The sequence below is a fragment of the Chamaea fasciata genome, unplaced genomic scaffold (genome assembly GCF_029207755.1).
Source record: "Chamaea fasciata isolate MVZ Bird 193981 ecotype frontalis unplaced genomic scaffold, bChaFas1.0.hap1 SCAF_14, whole genome shotgun sequence".
NCBI classification, from domain to species: domain Eukaryota; kingdom Metazoa; phylum Chordata; class Aves; order Passeriformes; family Sylviidae; genus Chamaea; species Chamaea fasciata.
Window position 1 is genome coordinate 5,936,012 of NW_027094099.1, and position 19,145 is coordinate 5,955,156.

The 19,145-nt window shown below is 43.8% G+C and overlaps 1 protein-coding gene across 1 annotated transcript in view; it reads left to right on the plus strand.

Annotated features, from left to right (window-relative positions):
- Nucleotides 1-19,145, plus strand: part of THSD4 (thrombospondin type 1 domain containing 4) — a 234,124-nt gene that overhangs the window by 35,918 nt on the left and 179,061 nt on the right. Inside the window, exons 4-5 of the mRNA XM_066196706.1 lie at nucleotides 1,487-1,899; nucleotides 12,354-12,765. Of these exons, the coding sequence (XP_066052803.1) occupies nucleotides 1,487-1,899; nucleotides 12,354-12,765 (825 nt within the window). The remainder of the gene's footprint in view (nucleotides 1-1,486; nucleotides 1,900-12,353; nucleotides 12,766-19,145) is intronic.

The window sequence follows — 19,145 nt, forward strand, 5'->3', positions numbered from 1 at the left end:
CTCAGTTACCGCAGCACGTGGTGGCTGTGATGAGAGGATAAGTGCGGAGATGGTAATCTTTTGCTGTTATACAATAATGTTTGAGGCAAAATTATTAATGGAAGTTACGGGTTTAGGTTCTCATGCTGTGAAGGGGGAGAAGTGACAGACAAGGCTGGCGTTCCAAAGCTCATTTGGAGGGAGCTGCACTAGAATAGGGCTGGAGAGGTTTGGCAAACACGTTTGTGGACAGTGCCTTTTCTTGTCTCCCAGCTGAACTGATGCACATGTGTGCTTGTTGGTACAAAGCTTGTTCAGAGTATTAATAAACTACTTAAATGGTGCTCTTTTAAAAGAATGTTCTGCGTATTAACAATGGTGAGAATCAGATATTGGGAACCTGCTTTAGAAACTTGTGATTCAACTAGTTGGTCAAGAGAAGCAAGAGAAAAACTGCAAGTTTGAATACTTTGCTCAGCGCAGAACACTGAGAAATCCTGACTTCATCCAACTGCAAGAATGGGTAAACCTTGGGGAGGCCACAGGGAGATGGGGATGAGTGATTGTAACTTCCTGGCTGTGCTGATACCTTTCCAATCACAGGGTCAGGATGTTTAAAGTATTTGGCTTGAGGGGTTAACTCTCCTTGTGAAGGGACCCTGCCCTTCCTAATCCTTCCTAGCTTCCTTCATGAGGATTGTCTCCCTTTGGGGTTCCTTCACTTTCCTTGTGCTGCTGAATGCTGGGTATGGACTAAGTGGCACTGAACACCAGAGACCAACAATTTGTCCCATCTTTTATTGAGTTTGATGGGAATTTCTGGGCATGTAGGATTGAGTGGGTCATCCTGAAGTGGTCATGTGGGGTCTGGGGCAAGAGTGGTAATATAAGAGTTAACTATAGCAGCATTTCAGTTGGTTGGAAATCAACCTGTCCTCTTATATTATTACCTTCGTAAAAAGTTCCACATTAGATGGGCGTTCCTGAAATATTATTGCAACAACCAGCACTCTCCATTGTTGAAGAGTCAGAGTGCAGCAGAGCAGTGAGTGTCTGTTAACCCAATTTCATGACCAAAAATGACTTTATTTCCTGCTTTTGGTAATATTGTAACACATTTCCAAGCTTTGCATCATGCAATTTTTCCATTGCTGAGAACAAAGAAAATCTATTTCTATCCAGGTGGTCCAAATGAACAACCAAAAAAATAGCCCAACCCCAAAAACCAACCAAACAAAAAAACAACAAAAAAAACCCCCCACCACAAAACCCCCCAAACGCAGAACAGCCAACCCCAAACTTTTTGTCTGAATGACTGCTGGCTGTAGGAGGCCTGCTCACGGACTGGCAGATTTTGACAGGCAGAGAATAAGACAAGTGACTTCCTATGTCGTTCCCTTTCACTTGTGACTGCCGAGTGAACGGCAGAACCCCGAGGCGTTCGTGCCGCCCTCTCTCTGCCTGCCGTGTGACTCCCGATTGCTAAGCGTGTGTGTTGTGTCTGCAGGTTCCGCAGAGGATAGAGGAGCAAGGCGATGCCCCCGAGGACAGCGGTGCCGGCGCGCCGGGCCTGTGGGGCAGCTGGGGCCCGTGGTCCGCCTGCTCGCGGAGCTGCAGCGGCGGGGTGATGGAGCAGACGCGGCCCTGCCTCCCCGCCTTTTACCGGGAGCGCGGCTACCGCCGGCCGGGCCGCCACTTCCCGGCCTCCGACCGGGCTCTGCCCCGCCACGAGGACTCGCCGTCTGCCTACCCCGGCCACGTCGTCTCCGCCATCCGCACCTCCGTGCCGCTGCACAGGAGCGAGGAGCAGCCGTGGGCCGCGCCGCGGGCGCGGAACAGCAGCGGGCAGGCCGGGCGGGCGGCGCTGAGGGGCAGCCGGCACTCGCAGGGCCCGCGGCACGGCGCCACGGCGGACAGGAGGTACGGGCTGCGCCTCGGCACCGCCCCGGGCACCGCCCCGGGCACCGCCCCGGGCACCGCCCCGCGCCCCGCCCGGGGGATTCCGCGCCCCGCCCGGGGGGCTCCGCGCCCCGCCCGGGGGATCCCGCGCCCCGCCCGGGGGACCCCGCGCCCCGCCCGGGGGATTCCGCGCCCCGCCCGGGGGATCCCGCGCCCCGCCCGGGGGATTCCGCGCCCCGCCCGGGGGATCCCGCGCCCCGCCCGGGGGATCCCGCGCCCCGCCCGGTGGGCTCCGCGCCCCGCCCGGGGGATCCCGCGCCCCGCCCGGGGGATCCCGCGCCCCGCCCGGGGGATCCCGCGCCCCGCCCGGGGGACCCCGCGCCCCGCCCGGGGGATTCCGCGCCCCGCCCGGGGGATCCCGCGCCCCGCCCGGGGGATTCCGCGCCCCGCCCGGGGGATCCCGCGCCCCGCCCGGGGGGCTCCGCGCCCCGCCCGGGGGACTCCGCGCCCCGCCCGGGGGATCCCGCGCCCCGCCCGGGGGACTCCGCGCCCCGCCCGGGGGATCCCGCGCCCCGCCCGGGGGATTCCGCGCCCCGCCCGGGGGGCTCCGCGCCCCGCCCGGGGGGCTCCGCGCCCCGCTGGCTCCCCACGCACCGCGGCTGGCTTCTGCAGTGGGCGCCTTCTGGGGAAGGCTGCCCTCCCTTCACTGCTTACAGGGCGTCCAAGGGCAGATGTAACTACTCTACGATGGTTTTAAGCAGATTCTCTCACTTCCCTTTAAGATTTGGGTTACGGTTTATTGAGAGATTTTTCCTTTTCTGCTGCATTCTCATTTGACATTTCCTTATTCTTATCTGGCATTTAATATCAGAACAAATAACTGTTCTGTAATTGTATTCTTAACTTCAGCAGCCAGTCTGATACTATTTGATTGAAAAAAAAAATTTTTTTCATAAAGGAGGGTCAGCCGTCTGTTAACTGTATTTCTACTCAAGACTCTTGTTTTGTTCTTCTACTTACTGCCTTTTTGTTTCCTCTTTTTTTTTTTTCTTCCTACCACCTTTTAGCTGTTTGAAGAAAAAAAAAGTGGTTGTTTAATATATAGAATATTTTAAACACTATGTGTTTTTATTAATTTCATAGTAACAGTGTTTAAGGCTGGGTGGAGCTGTGCTCTTACAAGTAATTCCAATTAATTTTCCCACTTCTGGAGAAACACTTCTTTATTCACTTAGAAATCAATCTATCAGATTTTTTTTTTATATATATGTGTGAAAGGAGAATAGATGTGTTTCCAGTTTGGGGACTGAGCAGAACAGGTATGGAGGTCCCCTGGGGTGGAGCACTCTGTAAATGTCTGTTCTCTTCATCTTCCCTCTGAATATATACTCCAGCAGCTCTCTGGTTCTTTCCCTCTCAGCTCTCTCCTGGGAGATGCATGAAGAGAGGTTTTTTGGGGTAACTGACAAAAAAACCCAACCCAAACAAAACATAAAACACCCCAGTCCTCCTCCCCAAACACAAACAAAACCCCTTCCTTTATATCATCTGCATCTTGAAGATTGCTTGTGAAGCAGTCATTTTGCTGTCCTTAACAACGTAGGAAAGAATCTTACCTTGAGGCAGTATTCCAGCCTGACTGGAATAAGACAGTATTCCAGCCTGACTGGAATAAGACAGTAGAACTCTGTTGCTGCTGATAAAGACATTCTCAACCCCTGTAAGAAACTCCACATAAAAGAATACTTGAAAATAGAATTAACCTGTTAAGCTCCTGCCTGTCTCAGGGAAGCATGAGTCTCAAAAATTGGGACCAGCTGTTCAGATCTTCTCAGGTGTTGCCAATTTCCTTTGTCACTGCTTTGTCTTTCTGTCAAACAGGTGCAAATGATGGCCTAGACCTGTTGAGTATAAATTCAGGGTGGCACTGATGGTCTTACAGAAGCTGAGGGAGTGCCAGAGACAGGATTAGTAGTGTTAACGTGAGTGCATCAAGGCAAAAGTCATATTTTCTTTTTTCTGTTTTCCTACTTAATAATTTGCTTTGCTGCACTTCTGTTCTGGGCTGTGCAGTGTGAGAGCCCCGGGCTGTGGTGCATGGCTGGGTTATTGCTGCCACTGGGAGCCTGGCCTTGAACCATCAGCACGAAGTCATCCAAAGGCTCTTTGCTGTAGCCCTTGGCACCTCTGTGTTCAAGGGAATCCCAGCTGGCCTGGCTCTGCAGCAGCTCTGCTGGGCTCCCGTCCCCACGGGCTGTCCCTTGCTGCTCTGGTGGCCTCTGCAGGCCAGCACACACTGCCGTGGTTTGGAACAATCGCTGCAGGATTGGCTGCAACATGAGACCGTGGTGAGCAGAAAATGATACTGAGCGTGCAGAACTGAAGCCCTGTTATTTCCTAGGAAGTGCCGTGCCATGGGAAATATTAAAATGCTCACTTTCCTGTGCGATGGAGGCATTTGCTTTTGAAAATTCTTGTGCTTTCCTAAGCACAGTACAAGCGTCTGTACCACAGTTGATTTTCCACCCCCACACACTCTGCCCCTTGGCTAAAGACTGTGGATTCAAGGTCAGTGTTTTAATCTTACTTGCATAATAAGTTATTTCCATCTTGTGTTAGGAGGTCCCTGGTGGCTTTAAAGCCTGTTGTATTGCATAACTTTCAGATTCCTTGGTGATGACTGTAAAAACAGAATGAGAACAAAAAATGTTATTTGAAAATGGGATTATTTGAGTGACAAACCTAATAGTTTTCCTTGATTTACAAAACCGAGAGTAAAAACTTTCTTTACAAAGATTACTGTTCCTGTCAGGTATATTGAAAATGGATTTCAAAATGTGAGTTACTCTACACATGATTGTTATACTGTAGAACTGTGTTTAGTGTTCACTAAAAGGATGATATTGGAAATTCATGTCAGGCTGTTAAATAACACTTGTGTTTTCACAGTTTGTACAGTCAGTGGAAACTTTTTGGGGTGTTTTTATTTACTGTACTGAACTTTATATAAAAGCTGTAATTTTAGCAGACTTCCATAAAACAATTAGAGAGGAGGACATCTGTGACTGAGATAAGCTCACATCGATAACATGGTAGAATGAAATTGGATGGCTTCCAAGGCAAAGAGTTTCAACAGCAATAGCAGTCCTATACAGCAGCCCGGTGTGTTTGTATCATTTACCAGCAAGTGGAAGAGTTCTCTGCCTGCTTCCAAGCAGCTGACAAAGAACTGATTGGGGTTTTTTTTAGCGAAATTCAAGACAGAATTTGAATATCATAAAATTTGCTGTGTCTTGTCTTTGAAGAGGGTATTCACATTTTCAGCTTTTGAAACCTAGCTTAGTTAGGCATTAGGAACCAGAACTGCATGAGAAGTTTGGGGAGAGTGAGGTTTGAGGTACCTACAATTAGAAGCCTGGTTTCAAAAATTTCAGTGCTCCCCTGTTTAACTCAGTGCAGTAAGAAGAGTTCTTGCACGATTGAAATGCGTTAATTACAGTCAGTCACCGGAGTGAGTATAAAAGAAAGCTGAAGGTTCTCTGGGCTGTCCACTGGCAGAGACAGGGAGCTCTCCCCAGCTTTGAAGAGCTGAGTTCCCTGTAGCACGGACTTGGTTTGTTATTTTTCACCTAGCTGGAGTGCATGGAGCACATCACAAACCAAGAAGGCAGAGACAGTGAAAAAATACTAAAGCATTTAGACATCTTCATAGAGAGGCACACATGGAAAAGTAATAAGGGCATGCAGAAAGATAACATGCTTTAAGAGAGAAAACACGTCTTGAAAGGAAATGTTATTTGTGGACTGGGTTTTAGTGCTTCTTAAATGTTGCATTTCCAATTCTCGGTTTTGATGATGGAGAAGACAGAACCACAATTTCTCACTGATGTGCTGAATGTAGCATGCTTACAGCTGCCACCTTCACTTCCTCCTCATGTAGGCTTTAGTGGTGGAGCAGCAAACCTCAGTGTCCACTTGTGTGATCATGATCAGTACTTTGTGTCTGGGGTCATAGGAGCAAAAAGAAAAAAAATTAGGATTATCACCAGAATGATGAAATAACTAAAGCATTCTTGCATAAATAGTGGAAATTAAAGAAGTATGTTAATAAGGAAAGGGCTTCCCTAAAGCATTTCTTGTGTATTTGGAAGAGGAGTGAGAGGAAAAATTTGCACTGAGGAAATAATCCAAAAGTCATTGACTTCTCACATGGCTGTAGCTCTGGGTCTTTATTCTGCTGCCAGCAGCTGACGTGCAGGTCTGCTGTGCTGCTCTGTACCCTCTGCAAGGTCAGTCTGCATTTCTGGGCCTTTGAGCAATGGAAAGGAAGAGTGCATCATTTAATGTCAAACCAGAATTTCCTTTCTGAAAGTATTTCTCTTGCCCCTCTCACAGATGCTTTGACCAGGCAAATGTAGGTCACTCTGTTGGCAGGTCTACAGTTAACTTTTAAAAGGACAATTCTGTCGTTATTTCCTTAACCAGTAGCCACGTGTTGGGATACAATTTCTGTGACCTGTTCTTGTCAGTTCCGGTTCCTAGAGGTGGAAAAATGTGTGATTGCTGGAGCTTCAGGTTCAAGAAGGTATTATTTTCTCAAGTTGTGAGGCTTTATATTTGTTGGCATGAGTGTTTGCTTTTCTTAGTATCTGGAATGAAACCCAGCTCGAGTACTTAGCCACCCCTCCTTTCATTGTTTCTCTCACAGAATGAAAATGTGATGGATTTTACCCCAAGCCCACCATGGTTATAAAAGCTTATTGTGGGTTGGTGTGTGTACAGAAGGAAGACAGAGAGAGAAGGGTTGGATCCCTTTCTAAGGATAAATTTTCCAGACAGATCTAAGAGCAGCAATGGTAATCAAAGGATTCATTTTGGTAGCAATGGGGGGGGTTAAAGCCATGTGAGAAAGATGTTTATTTTCCTCCCTAATAAAATTCTGGACAGGATCTTGTAGCAATAGTGATCAAATGAGGTATTTCTTCACAAAATGAGTAGCTAGCTGGGATGGCTGAGGCCTCAGGTTGACTTTTTGCTGTCACACCTCTCATCTGGGTATTGATCCCCACGACATGCTCTAGGCCTCACTTATTGTTATCAAATTAATACCAATTTTTATTATGCTACTGCAAGCATGCTTTGAGTGGGATTACCAGAAGTAACCACCTAACACAAAACTATAACTGCAAACCACCTGAGCTTTCTTAGTCTTACTACTGAACATTTCAACCCTTCCTGAGCTGGGCTCACTGAAGGAGGGCAAGTGAGAACACTGCTGCTCTTTGGTCACTAAATTATTGCCCCGTCAGTGAGGGCTAGAAACAGCCAAACCTCCCACATCATTTGTAAGGCACCTCAGCAGAGTTATGAGGTTACTTGCATTGATTTTCTGCTGGTTTCACTGCCAACTGCATGGTTGTATTATTCAATCAAATCTTAAAGAAGAAGCTAAGAATTGTCTGGGATCAGAGGTGTTGTTGAAAAAGAGGATTGAAGTATTTGGGTTTGAATTTTGGAATCCTATCTCAGTGTTGAAAGTCCATAAATGAGGTTATACAGCACTTGCTGAGAGATCAGTAAAAGCAAATATACTAAGTTACTCAGCTGTGCTGAATTGTGGTATCAGTGGTGATCTCTGAGGATGGAAAATTTCATTTAAGATAGTCCACATCCCATTAATTAAACCTACGAGACAGTTTATTTAATGATCTTATTCATTAATTCCATTGTATCAGGAAAATCTAAATATCTTTCCCCCCTAATATGATATAGAAATATGATAATATAATATGATATAGAGTGCGTGGGGTGTAATGTGGTATAATCCATTTTTCTTCAGAAGAAACGCTTTTTCGACATTGTTGGTTACTCTGTGAATTCTAGCAGTTGAATTTTTTAGGACAAACATGCTCACAGTAATATTAATACTCTTATGTATGTGTGATACATGGGAAGCAGTGCATATCCACAAATCGTGGTGTGGTTACCAAAGTCACCATGAATGTAAAAAAGGCAGTTAGTTCCCTTGCTTTAGTTAATGAAAATGCCAATCAGTGAGATACAGTGACAGCCTGCCCTGATGAACTGCCCTGCAGTGTGCTGTGAACGGAGCAGTGGTGCTGGAGTGTGCAGAAGTTGGTGCTGTGAAGGAGCAGTGTGCTGGGGTGTGGCAGAAGTTGGTGCTGAGAAGGGAACAGCGTGCTGGGGTGTGCAGAAGTTGGTGCTGTGAAGGAGCAGTGTTCTGGAGTGTGGCAGAAGTTGGTGCTGTGAATGGAGCAGCGTGCTGGGGTGTGGCAGAAGTTGGTGCTGTGAATGGAGCAGCATGCTGGGGTGTGGCAGAAGTTGGTGCTCTTGGCCTCGCTTTGCAGTATGTGATGCTCTCTCAGAAGGGCTGCCTGAGCTGCTGTGACCAAACATTTCACAGAGGTATCTGCTCACTGCTGTAAGGCCAGTTTCTAGATCAGTGAGCAGACAGGCATGCATTTTGTAATATAAAACAGTCAAAGGGCTCCTTTCTTTCATTCATGTTTAAGTGGTTTCCTCCAGACTGATTCAGAGCTGGTGAAAAGTGAGTACGTGGAATGCGGAGCAGCACAGGCTGTGGTGCAGTGGGAGAGGCAATGCATGGTGGCTTTTGATGGGAATCAACCTGACTGGTGGGAGCTCTCCTTTAGTAGATGGAAACTTGTTCCCAGATCCAGTATATCAGTTATTTTTGTTAAAAATTATTCCTGTCAGAGAATCTGCTAAAATACTGTGAGGCGTAAACTCACTAACAGTTATGAATAGTGTAAGACAGTTTATTTTGTGACTTAAGGGGGAAAAAATTTATGGTGGAATCTTTTTAAAGTACACCTTGTTAACTGTGTGCCTAATAATATATAAAGCATGAAAGAAAATTAAAAGCAGTAGGAGGGCTGGAAAGTAAATGATTGACTTGGACAATTGTAGGCCAGTCACAGTTTTGAATTATGGAGGAAATGCCACGGATTAAAAATGCATGTCTGAAATTATTTTAAGAATATTATCTAGGAGTAATAAAAAAGTACATTAAAAATATATGCCCATAGCAATCCTATTAACAAAACTTATGGAATTAGGACCAGGTTTTTTCCGATTTGACATTTTGTGTTTCCAAGGACTTTTCCATCTCCTCCTCCCCCCCCCCCCGCCCTTTTTTTTTCTTAATTGCATTTTAAATATTGGAGTAACATTTCAATAGTTATTGCTGATAGGAATAGCTAAAAGTCACTTTCAGTTGTTCAGAAAAAGAACCAAGGCAACTCTGTACTAAACACTTGAACTGAGTAGATGGGTCGTGTCCTTTAAAACCTGTCAATTAATTACAGCAGTGTAGTGCTGCAAAAGAGATAATTTGCTATGACCTCAAGTATTAGCTTAAATATTGGTATACTTATCCACAGAAATAGATTTAATAAGTTAGAATGTATGTAATTGTTTCAGTTATAGAGGATTTTGCCTACTAAAAAGCAGTACTGTTAAAACCATGATGAGTAGAAGGGCTTAAAGATAAGCCAAAGAGCTTTGATAGGGATCTAAGGGGACTCAGCTCCTTTAGGACTAATTTTCTAGCTGAAGTCAAAGAACTGCAGTTTTGGAGCATTGTTTGAAATGGAAATGAGTAACAGCAATGCTAAAGCACAAATCAGTATGATTTAAAAGATTTTGCAGTGGTAAATAATATGAAATAATTTTTGGGAAATAAGGCTATTAATCAAATGTGTAACCTGTCTTCTGTCTTTTCTTCCACTTTCATCTTGCACATAAACCCTCTGTTTCTGCTGATACATCAGTGCTAAGTTCAGCTTGAGTAGGTGCTAACTCTGGGTTGGTTGCTGTGCTGATAGGACACAGCCACAGCCAGCAGCACTTGGGAGAACAGATTGTGGGCAGCTGCTGAATTCCAAAGGGAGGAGAACCAGCAAGAACCTGGAGAGTACCTGGACCTGGGCGCCCAGGAGTGCAGCAGGACCAGGCTCACTGTGGACAGGGGTTTCCTTAGCGTGTTAGAGACTTGAATGTTCATTCCAGGGCAGGACCCCTGGTAAAGGAAGCCTTTGAAAATTTTGAAAGAAAGCTTCAAACTTGACCGAACTCTACACAAAATGAAAAGACAAGTCTAGGTGTTGTTTTCACTCTATCTGAGGATCCGTGGTGAGATTCTGTTGTCTTTTATAAGTGTGGTTGTTGTGACTGGGAATACAGGGAAGAAAGCCATCTCCCTCTGCTTGTGGAATTATTTCTGCCAATAGACAAGAGAAAATCTTGGGGGGAAAAAAACCCCTGTAATTCCTATGCAGTTTTTTTTCTCCTTCTCCCTGGTGAAACTGGTGGCTGAAGGTTACCTTTCCAAACCATTACATTATTTCTTCAGAAACTGTGAAAGGTTGTGATTGAAAAGGTGGGAAATCAGAAGTTTCTCTGGGTTCATTCTAAGGAAACTTTCCAGCAGTTGTACAACAAGTCTTCCTTGTTGTCATACATGAGTGGTTTTGCTAATGTTCACCCTTGCAGTTTTTCATTTACAAGAGAAATTCTTTGATACTAGGAGATAAGATAAATGAAATGCTGAAAAGCTCATGGAAAGACATTCGTTATTCTGCCTGACATCAGAAGAGAAAGAAAACGAGTTATGCTTCAGCTGGAAGTAAGCCAGGGAACTTCCATTTAGAGGCAGTGGGAGAAATGTAAGGAGAGAGGAAGAGATGGAAAAAGGGAAAAAATGAAAACGGTATGAGAGAGGCTGTGTAAAGAGCACTTATGGGAAGAGGTGGAGGCCCAGGAAATTTCTAATCTTACCTGTGTGTTTTAAAGACACTGTATATCCTCAGTTCAAAGAGGGTTTCTATTCAATATAAATAACCAGCCCACCAGCTCTGAAAGTGCTTCAGTCTTGAAGACCACTTGAGGTTCAAAGCATTGCTCTTAGCATCAAGTCTCTGAGGCAGCGATAGTGCATTGATTTGCCAAGGCACACGTTTGCTTATGGCTAAAATTAGAAAAGGCTACGACAGCCACATTCCTTTTAGACACTGCAAATGTGCTAAAGGGGGCCAGTTCCTACTATTCACAGCTGACATATTCTCAGCATGAGAGAAATTGTTAAAAGTTACAACACTAAGAAGGCTACATCATCATCATCATCGCCATCATCGTGTTTGCTACAACCCTTACGTTCATAGAGCAAAACCTGATTTTCTTACTTGTCTGGGCAAATGTGTTTCTTGAAATAAAGAATATATTTAGGTTGGCTTAAGTTTAAAGGGGCCCATCGTTTTTGTTATCAAAATGCTAAAGAGCTTTGAGCAATCAGAAAGGTGTGTGTGTTTATGATAAGAATTGTGCCCAAAGAAAGGAGATTGTCTGATCTGCATTGCACAGCTGTTATGCCTCTGCTTGAGGTGAACACAGTAGATCAGAGATGTCTGCTGGCTGTGGTCTGACATGAATTATGTAATGCTTTTCTACATATGTTTTTCTGTTAGGCAGTAATTTACCTTTAGATGGTAACTCCATTCTTGGTAGCATTTTTTCCCTTTTTTTTTCTCCCAGCTGACTGCAAATACTGTTGAATACTTCCTTTCCTCTAATACTCTTTTGCTCTTCTTCAGCCTAGGGAGCAACAGAAAAACTAATGCTGTGTAATCTCACTCTGGTTTAGGTTGGGCTAAGTAGGCACAAGGCTTAGGGGTTCTCTTTGCAGTCCTGCATAGTTATGGAAGCTTTTCTTTCCCTCCCTTAATTCCAGAAACCATTATACTACTCTCTCTGCTGTAACTACCAAAAGCTTGCCTCAACAATGAGTGTCATGGTCCCAGAGCAGATTAACAGTTCAAGAGTGCTGGTCGCTTATCTGCCAGGGCAAATCAGCACTCTCGTTCACACATCTTGAGCCAGGAAGATTGATTAAAAGCCCCACGTGGCCATAAGGCTGGAATGGGAGGTAAATGACTTTCAGGGTTCCCAGCTAGCAAGAGTCCTGGGAGAATGTAAGACTTGGGAAGAAAACAAACCCAAATATAAACAAACTCAAAGAAAGATCCCTTTGATCTGGTGGCTGTCTGACATCTGTAACACTTCTGTTTCTAGAAAATAAGTATGTCAATTTATAATCTCTGGTTTTCACTGGCGTTCAAGTCTGTTTTGCATCTGTATTGAAAACATAAATGTATTTTATGTACAGAAAGAAAATTATTTTTCTTTAATGGTGTCTCCCTTTCTGAGCTGCAAATGTCACCCAGAAGAACTGTATTCACTCATTGCTCTGAACTGGAAAGAATGTTTTTTGCCAATTGACTTGTCAGACTGCAGTGTTAGGATCAAGGCTTCTGAGATTCCTGATACATCAGGCTAGACTGCATCTTGTTCATATTTATTACAAGTCATGTAAATACCTAACTGCTCCTTTGCTTATGGCTTCAGTAACTGTTTTCTCTCTCTTGCTCTGTTTTCAGAAGCAGAAACAGAAATCCTATTGGTCCAGGAAAGTATGGATATGGAAAAGTGCCATACATTTTACCCTTACAGACTGATACTGGTCAGCAGCCTCAGAAGCTGCGGAGGCAGCGCCAGTCGTCAAGGAACCACCTATTCCACCAGAGTCCCAGCCTCATGAACTCCTACAGCCAGGCAGCTGCTCCTTCTCTGCAGCACGGGAATCTTTACCAAGAGCCAGGTGGGCCTCAGGTGGGCCAGCAGGTCCTGGGGCCCTCAGTGTATCAATCACCTTCGTTCCCTGTGTCTCAGAGTCTGTTCCACGGCAGTGACTCCAGCCCCCAGGCCCTGCAGGGGCAGCCCCAGCCCCAGAGGGCTGCAGCCATCGTGTGCATTGGAGCCTACAAGCAATATAAACTCTGCAACACAAATGTGAGTCTGCTTTTCCTGTGTTTCATGTGTTCATTGCTTTTCCCTAGGATGCAAAATGTTCACCTAATCACCAAGTTAAGTTGAATTTTTTAAAATTAATGTAATGATTGTTTTTGTGGACTTACTTTAGGGTGTCGTGGGAATACTGAAAGTAGATCCATAGTATTACAGTTACCCAATACCTACCTTCAAGGGTTTTAAGCAGTCACTTCATTTACCAATATGTACAGTTCCAATTTGATGAAACCTGGGAACGTGAAAGAATTTGAGGTAAGGGTAGTAATTGAGGGAGGTAGTGGGACAGGCAGAGGCTCCCATGCTGGAGCAGGCTCCTGCCAGGGGCTGCAGACCCGTGGAGAGAGAGCAGCCCACGGTGGAGCAGGTCTGATGACAGGACTTGTGACCCTGTGGGGACCACACTGGGGAAGTTAATGAAGAACTGTAGCTCATGGGAAGCAGTCACCTTGGAGAAGTTTGTGGAGAACTGTGTCTCATGGGAGGGGCCCTGTGCTGCAGCAGGGGAAGGACTCTTGTCCCTGAGCAGCAGCAGAAACAACCTGTGATGAACTGACCATAACCCCCATTTTGTCTCCCTGAGCCACTGAGGGAAAGTGGTAGAGCTGGAAAGAAGGGGGAGGTAGGGGGAAGGTGTTTTTAAGATTCGTTTTACTTTGCAGTGTCATGCTCTGATTTTGGTTGGTAATAAATTCAGTCAATTTCCCCAAGTCAGGTTTGTTCTGCCCGTGGCAGTAATGGGTGAGCGCTCTCTGCTGATCCTTATCTCAACCCGTTAACCCTTTGTTATATTTCCTATTTCCTGTTCAGTTGTGGAGGGGAGTGATAGAGTGGCTCTCGTGGGTACCTGGTTTTCACGCAGCCAGGGTGAAACCACCACAGTCACTGACAAGCTTAATGTTTTTCCACGAAAGAAACGGAAAAATGGAGTTGGATAGGCCATGTTATGAAAGCTGTCTACTTCTCAGTCCCATGAGATGAGGTTGTCCCTTTGTGAGGGCTAGTCATGTTCTAACCAGCGTTTAGAGACAGCCCCCAGTAGCCTGGATCGTTCCAGTGTCTTTCCATGGTGCTCTCTGCATTCTGTGACAGATGCTACTTTTACCAGCATTCGGTTCTACGTGCTTTGATTTTAACTTCCTAATTTATTGGAGTAAAAATCTGTTCTGTGTTAATTTTTAAATAAAACTTAATCTGCTATTATTTGGTTCAAAAATGTTTGGCTGGGTGTACCATGCTCCGGGCAGTCTCCCATTGTATGTGGGAGGCAAGCGAGGTTTTTGTTCTTTGTCCCCATTAGTGGTTTTCATCCTGCTAAAACTTCCAGATTCTGCCTGTGCCCTTTTAGTATTTCCCAAAGTATGTCTTCCTAATATGTTTTTCTTATTTGTCCTGCTAATCTAACTTAATGTTACAAACATTAAGAAGCCTGTATTTGAATATTAGAAGCAGAATGTCCAGGAGAAGTCTGTATAAGTTGACATGACAGGCCATGATTTTTGGATGGGTGAACATCTGATTCTTCTGCCTCCTAGAAATCCTGTTTCGTTTAGTGGAACCTACGTAGTGGAAATGTAACAATGGAACACAGGATAACAAAACCACAACCTAAACAAATCAGATGAGTTCCTTTTTGCTTCTTAGTTATTACTCTCACTTTATTTATGAATAAAATCCATTGATTGAGACTGGAGCAGTTGATTGAAAAGAACTAATGTCAAGAAACCTTTAGTGTATTTGTCTGGAATGGAAAACATGAAGGGCCAATTTGAGCCTCTGAGAATAGGCTCTGGGACAAATTGCTCTTTTGAAAAACACTTTCTGTTTTTTGAAGGAAATGGGAAATGACCTTAGTGCACGGGCATTAATTTGGAAAGTTTTCTGAGCTAAATTTGCTCACTGTGTCCAAGCGACACACAAACGTCCCAGTCTTTATTTCATCCCTCACACATCAGGGCACAAAGTTGGACAGTATTCTGCCTGACTTAATGTGACAAAATTGTTTCCAGGAAAAGAGGTCTTTTCAGAGGGCAAGGGGTAAGAGATGAGGAAGTTAGAAGTGAGGTGGAAGAAAGAAGCAATCCAAGATTGCCAGGGTATGGAGAAGGAGAGTTTGTAGAGGATGTTTGTTGTGAATGACAAGTGAGCTTGAGAGTAGAGGGCAGTGAGCTTGTGAATTGGACATGGAGGTCAGCATGCTGACTGGTTTGGCCATTGGCAGATTTCTTTTGATGGAGGGGAACAGGAATGAAAATATTTTCGTATTTTTTCATATTTCAATATTTTCAGTTTTAGGATCTGTTGTTTAAACAGAATTCAACAGACGAAGAGAAAACATGGATAGGCACACTGCTGCTGTCTCTTTGCCATTGTTGCTTGTATAAATGCAGTTATAATGAAATCTGTAGTACAGAAGACTTAATAGCAAAGAGAAATTGTAGCTGAAGTCTCTTCTGCTAGGCATGGAGCTCTACGTAGTGATATTCTTTATTTCGTAATGTTTCTGTTACCCTTGGAGAGGCTGTAATTGCTATTCAGGGTTATTTTTCTCCCTAAAATGTGGTAATTAATGTAATTATAAAAAAAAGGTTGCTAAGAACAGTTTTCGTATAGGGTCTGGATGAGAGCAAAACAAGGCTAATAGTGTTTCACTTTGTTTGCTTGTTCTTCCTGATTAAATGCTTCTGCACATGGGCTTTAATTTAATTTATCAGCAGCGACATGTACCATTGGTCTTGCCAGCAAGCAGAGAACAATATCTTTTTATTTCTTTTTTTCCTTCACTTCTTCCTGGAGCATACCAAAACTGAAAATCTCATTTATTGGAAGTATTCTGTTAACCCTTATCCCTGCTGTTTGGCCACTCCCTCTGCAGTTTCTCCTAAGGGCAACTAATTAATAACAAATTAAGTTAATCTGCCTTGGTCCATTAGGTCATTTCCTCATTATTGTACATTTATTGTTTTTTCATTGATAGCTGGACTCATTTCCCATGACTGACAGATTGATTCATAAAGGTAAACTTGTGAGGTTTGGTTAGGGAGAACCTCGGAAGTGCTTGTATTTGTTCAAGTGTTCCTGCAGGTCGTTAAACCTATTTTCTTCTTATAGAAGTGGCTTCCCCTGTTCAGCACCGTGCATACAAGCTCACCTCAGAGCACACAGCTGCCTGTCAGCCTCTTTGGCAGGAAACAGGCAGCAAACATCTCTCCTTTCTGCGCAAACAGCTCTGGCTGATCTAACTGAAACCATAACCTACCTGCCACACAATAGGATTCTTCCAATGCACTCTCAATTCCTTCAGAAACAGGGAAGTAGGGAGTAAATCTCCCTTATTTCTCCCTGCACTAAAGGAGAAAGAAGTATATGCATGTGTGGTTGAAGTAGAATTTGAGATCAACCTTCTTTGCGTGGTTTGTCACCAGAACAAAGGAAGCAACTCAAATGGAACATTTGTTTACCGAGCACTTTCTGTAATTAATTGTCTCCAGCACTGCCAAGTCACTGGCTCTTCATGAGTGCCTGAATGTGTGAGAATATATTTGTAAACCAACTCCAGGCTGCAGGTCACTTGGGCAGTGTACACAAGGAAGCTTTCAGGATTCTGGACATTCCAGACTACTTAAGGTAGTTTCAGCATGAAGAGTGATGCTAAATGGGTGTAAAATCTGAATTTAGCAATGGCTTGAGGTGTGAAATCTTTGACCAAATTCATGTAGGACTTTGGAAAAGTCAAGGTAAAATGTATGAAAATGTAACTCCTGAGGGCTCAGTGAAATATTTATGGATAAAATTTTGCTGAGCTTGTCCAGTTCCATTCCTGGCTGCTAGTTTGCCCACTGGTTCATGTGGATTACTGTCATGTCTCCAGTTACACTGCGTTGTTTTTCTCAGTATTTTATGTGACTGGTGTTTTAGCAAGAGGTCAGTTGTGTCGTGGAGAAGGATCTCGATAGGATCAGAAGACAATGATGACTTTTATTTTCTTGGCCTGCCTTTGCAGCCATGCCTGCTAGTAGTGTGGTAGCACAGCTATGGAAAATCTGGCTTTTGGTTCTGAGTAAGAGTCCTCTGCTTGGATCTGTGCTCCTGTGTGCAGAGCTTTTGAGAACAGCACCTGAGCAGGGAATGGGAAATATCTGAAGAGAGTTTTGGAAATGGAGAGAGGTTTTACACGTGAAGAGATGAGGTGAGATAAAAAAACTCAGGATCAATCCTCAGCTCTATCATGATGGGACAAATTAAAATACTTGATTTTCCAAACAGTCTTATTGATACTGATGCTGAGTTACAACTGTGCCATTGAAAGGCTTTTTTTGGACGCAGAACCTTAATTAAATAGAATTACAATGTTCTGTAGGAATGTGTTGAGTCCATTAAACAGTGATGTGCTTTTCTGTCACCTAAGCACATAGGTAGGCATTGGCAGGGTCCCCTGGCAGCTGGGGTCTTGGGCCATCCACAAGCTCACGGGTGTTCTGCCCAAGCAGTTTTGAAAATTTTCCACTCTATAGAAACTGAAGCATTTCTAGTGTTTCAAGTTTTAGCTAAGATAGAAATGGAAATGTTTAATTTTGTACGGAACAGAAAATTTAATTCCCAGACACTCTTTAATGTAATTGGGGTGCTCACACATTGAGGTGAAGACTAACAAAAGCCTATGTATTTTTAGGTGATTTTTTTTTTTTTAGACTGAAAAGCCTCTTCTTATTCCTAAGGAGTTGCCGTAGGGTTTATTTATTCTCATTTTGAGATTTGTATAGAGTAGGTGTTTGACATAAGTGGCAAAGTGGGGTTAAGATGACATACCTTTTCCTGAGGAAATTTAAACTTGACTTTATGTGAGGAATTTTCCATGCAAACACTGTGGGATTGTGTGTAGGTTTGGTAGTTTGACATTCTGTGGGTGTGTAGGAAACCTACTAAAAGCTTGCATTACTTTGGGCTGTACTGTCTTCCTTTTTGAATGTTCTGCTATTTGCAGCAGAGGTGTGTAAATATTAATTCAGAATGATTTGTCACCAGTACAGGCTGAACTTACCAGAGGCTGGCACAGAGCTATTGCCCTTAAAGGGTCTTGTGTAGTTTGGTCAGTTGTCACTTGAGCACAGAAGAGTCCCAGAGACATCTTTGATGAAACTCTTGGACCACAACTGTTTCCTCTCCATCTCTGCACTGTGGTTACATGACATCCCCTTCAACATCCAGGACCCCTGTATTAGAAAGTATTTTGCATTATGACATTCTTATTAGAGCTTAAATAATAATGAGAAACTGTCTGCTGTAAATCATCAGGAGGAGTATGTTGGAGTAACTTTAAAAGCTCTCTCCAAGGGTTTTATTATGCAAGTGTGCTCTGTACTTGTGGCAGTAACACAGTTAGCTGTTTTACACAAATTTATTATTACTAGGTTAATTACTTACTAACATAGTAAAGTGTTCCTAAAAAGTCCAAAACCACACAATTCTGAAAACCTTGATGTCTAGAGGCTTGTTGGTTTTAATTGAAAATTGAGTTACTTAGTTTGATCAATAAATCTAAGCCACTTCAAACTAATTCAACATCTAGGACTCCAGGAATCATGCCCTGTTGTGGTAAGAAGTTGAACACTCTGGGAGGTGAATCTTCCAGGGACTCTGTCAACTTCTCAATATATATTTTCTTGACTTCTAATGTACACGAGTACTTCAAAATGTATGGTTAACAGCAGTACTTTAGTATTTTATGGTACTGCAGGGAGCATTGAGCTGCCTTTTTCTTCTGTGAGGTTTATTTTGAAATTCTGAGCCTGTTGCATGTGTTGCGTGATGTAGCTGGAGAAGTGTGCCTCAAGTGGAGTGCATTTGTGTCTGAATAGCTGAAGATTCAGACCCTCATTTTTGTGTAATAACAGTGTGACATAAAAATGTTAGTAATTCACCTAAGTGCCTGAAAATGAAAATCGGTTGCCTAAAGCTTTTCTTTCCTAACTTCTTGGTGAACTTTGAATGGGAGGTTTCATGTAGCAGTTGGAATTGTCCGAGACGTTACCTTGCTAATTCTTGGTGTAAATGAATACATGTGTCTTGGAGAAGAGGAAAGAGGAAAAAGATCCACAGTTACTCCATCACTTCATCAGTTATGAGTAGCAGCATTAGCACTTAAAATCCTGTGGAGTGATTTGGAAACTTCATTGGGATTCTTGTTGAAATGGAGCAGGGGTTTGTGTTCTGCAGTAGAAAAGGACTCAGGGTGATTTAGGTTGCTTGATTATCATTCAGATGTGACTTCTTTGCCAAGATTTGAAGGGGAAGCTCATCAAGAAAATGGAGACTTCAGAGTTGCAAGCAGATGGTTGCATTCATGATACATTTGTAGTTGTTTT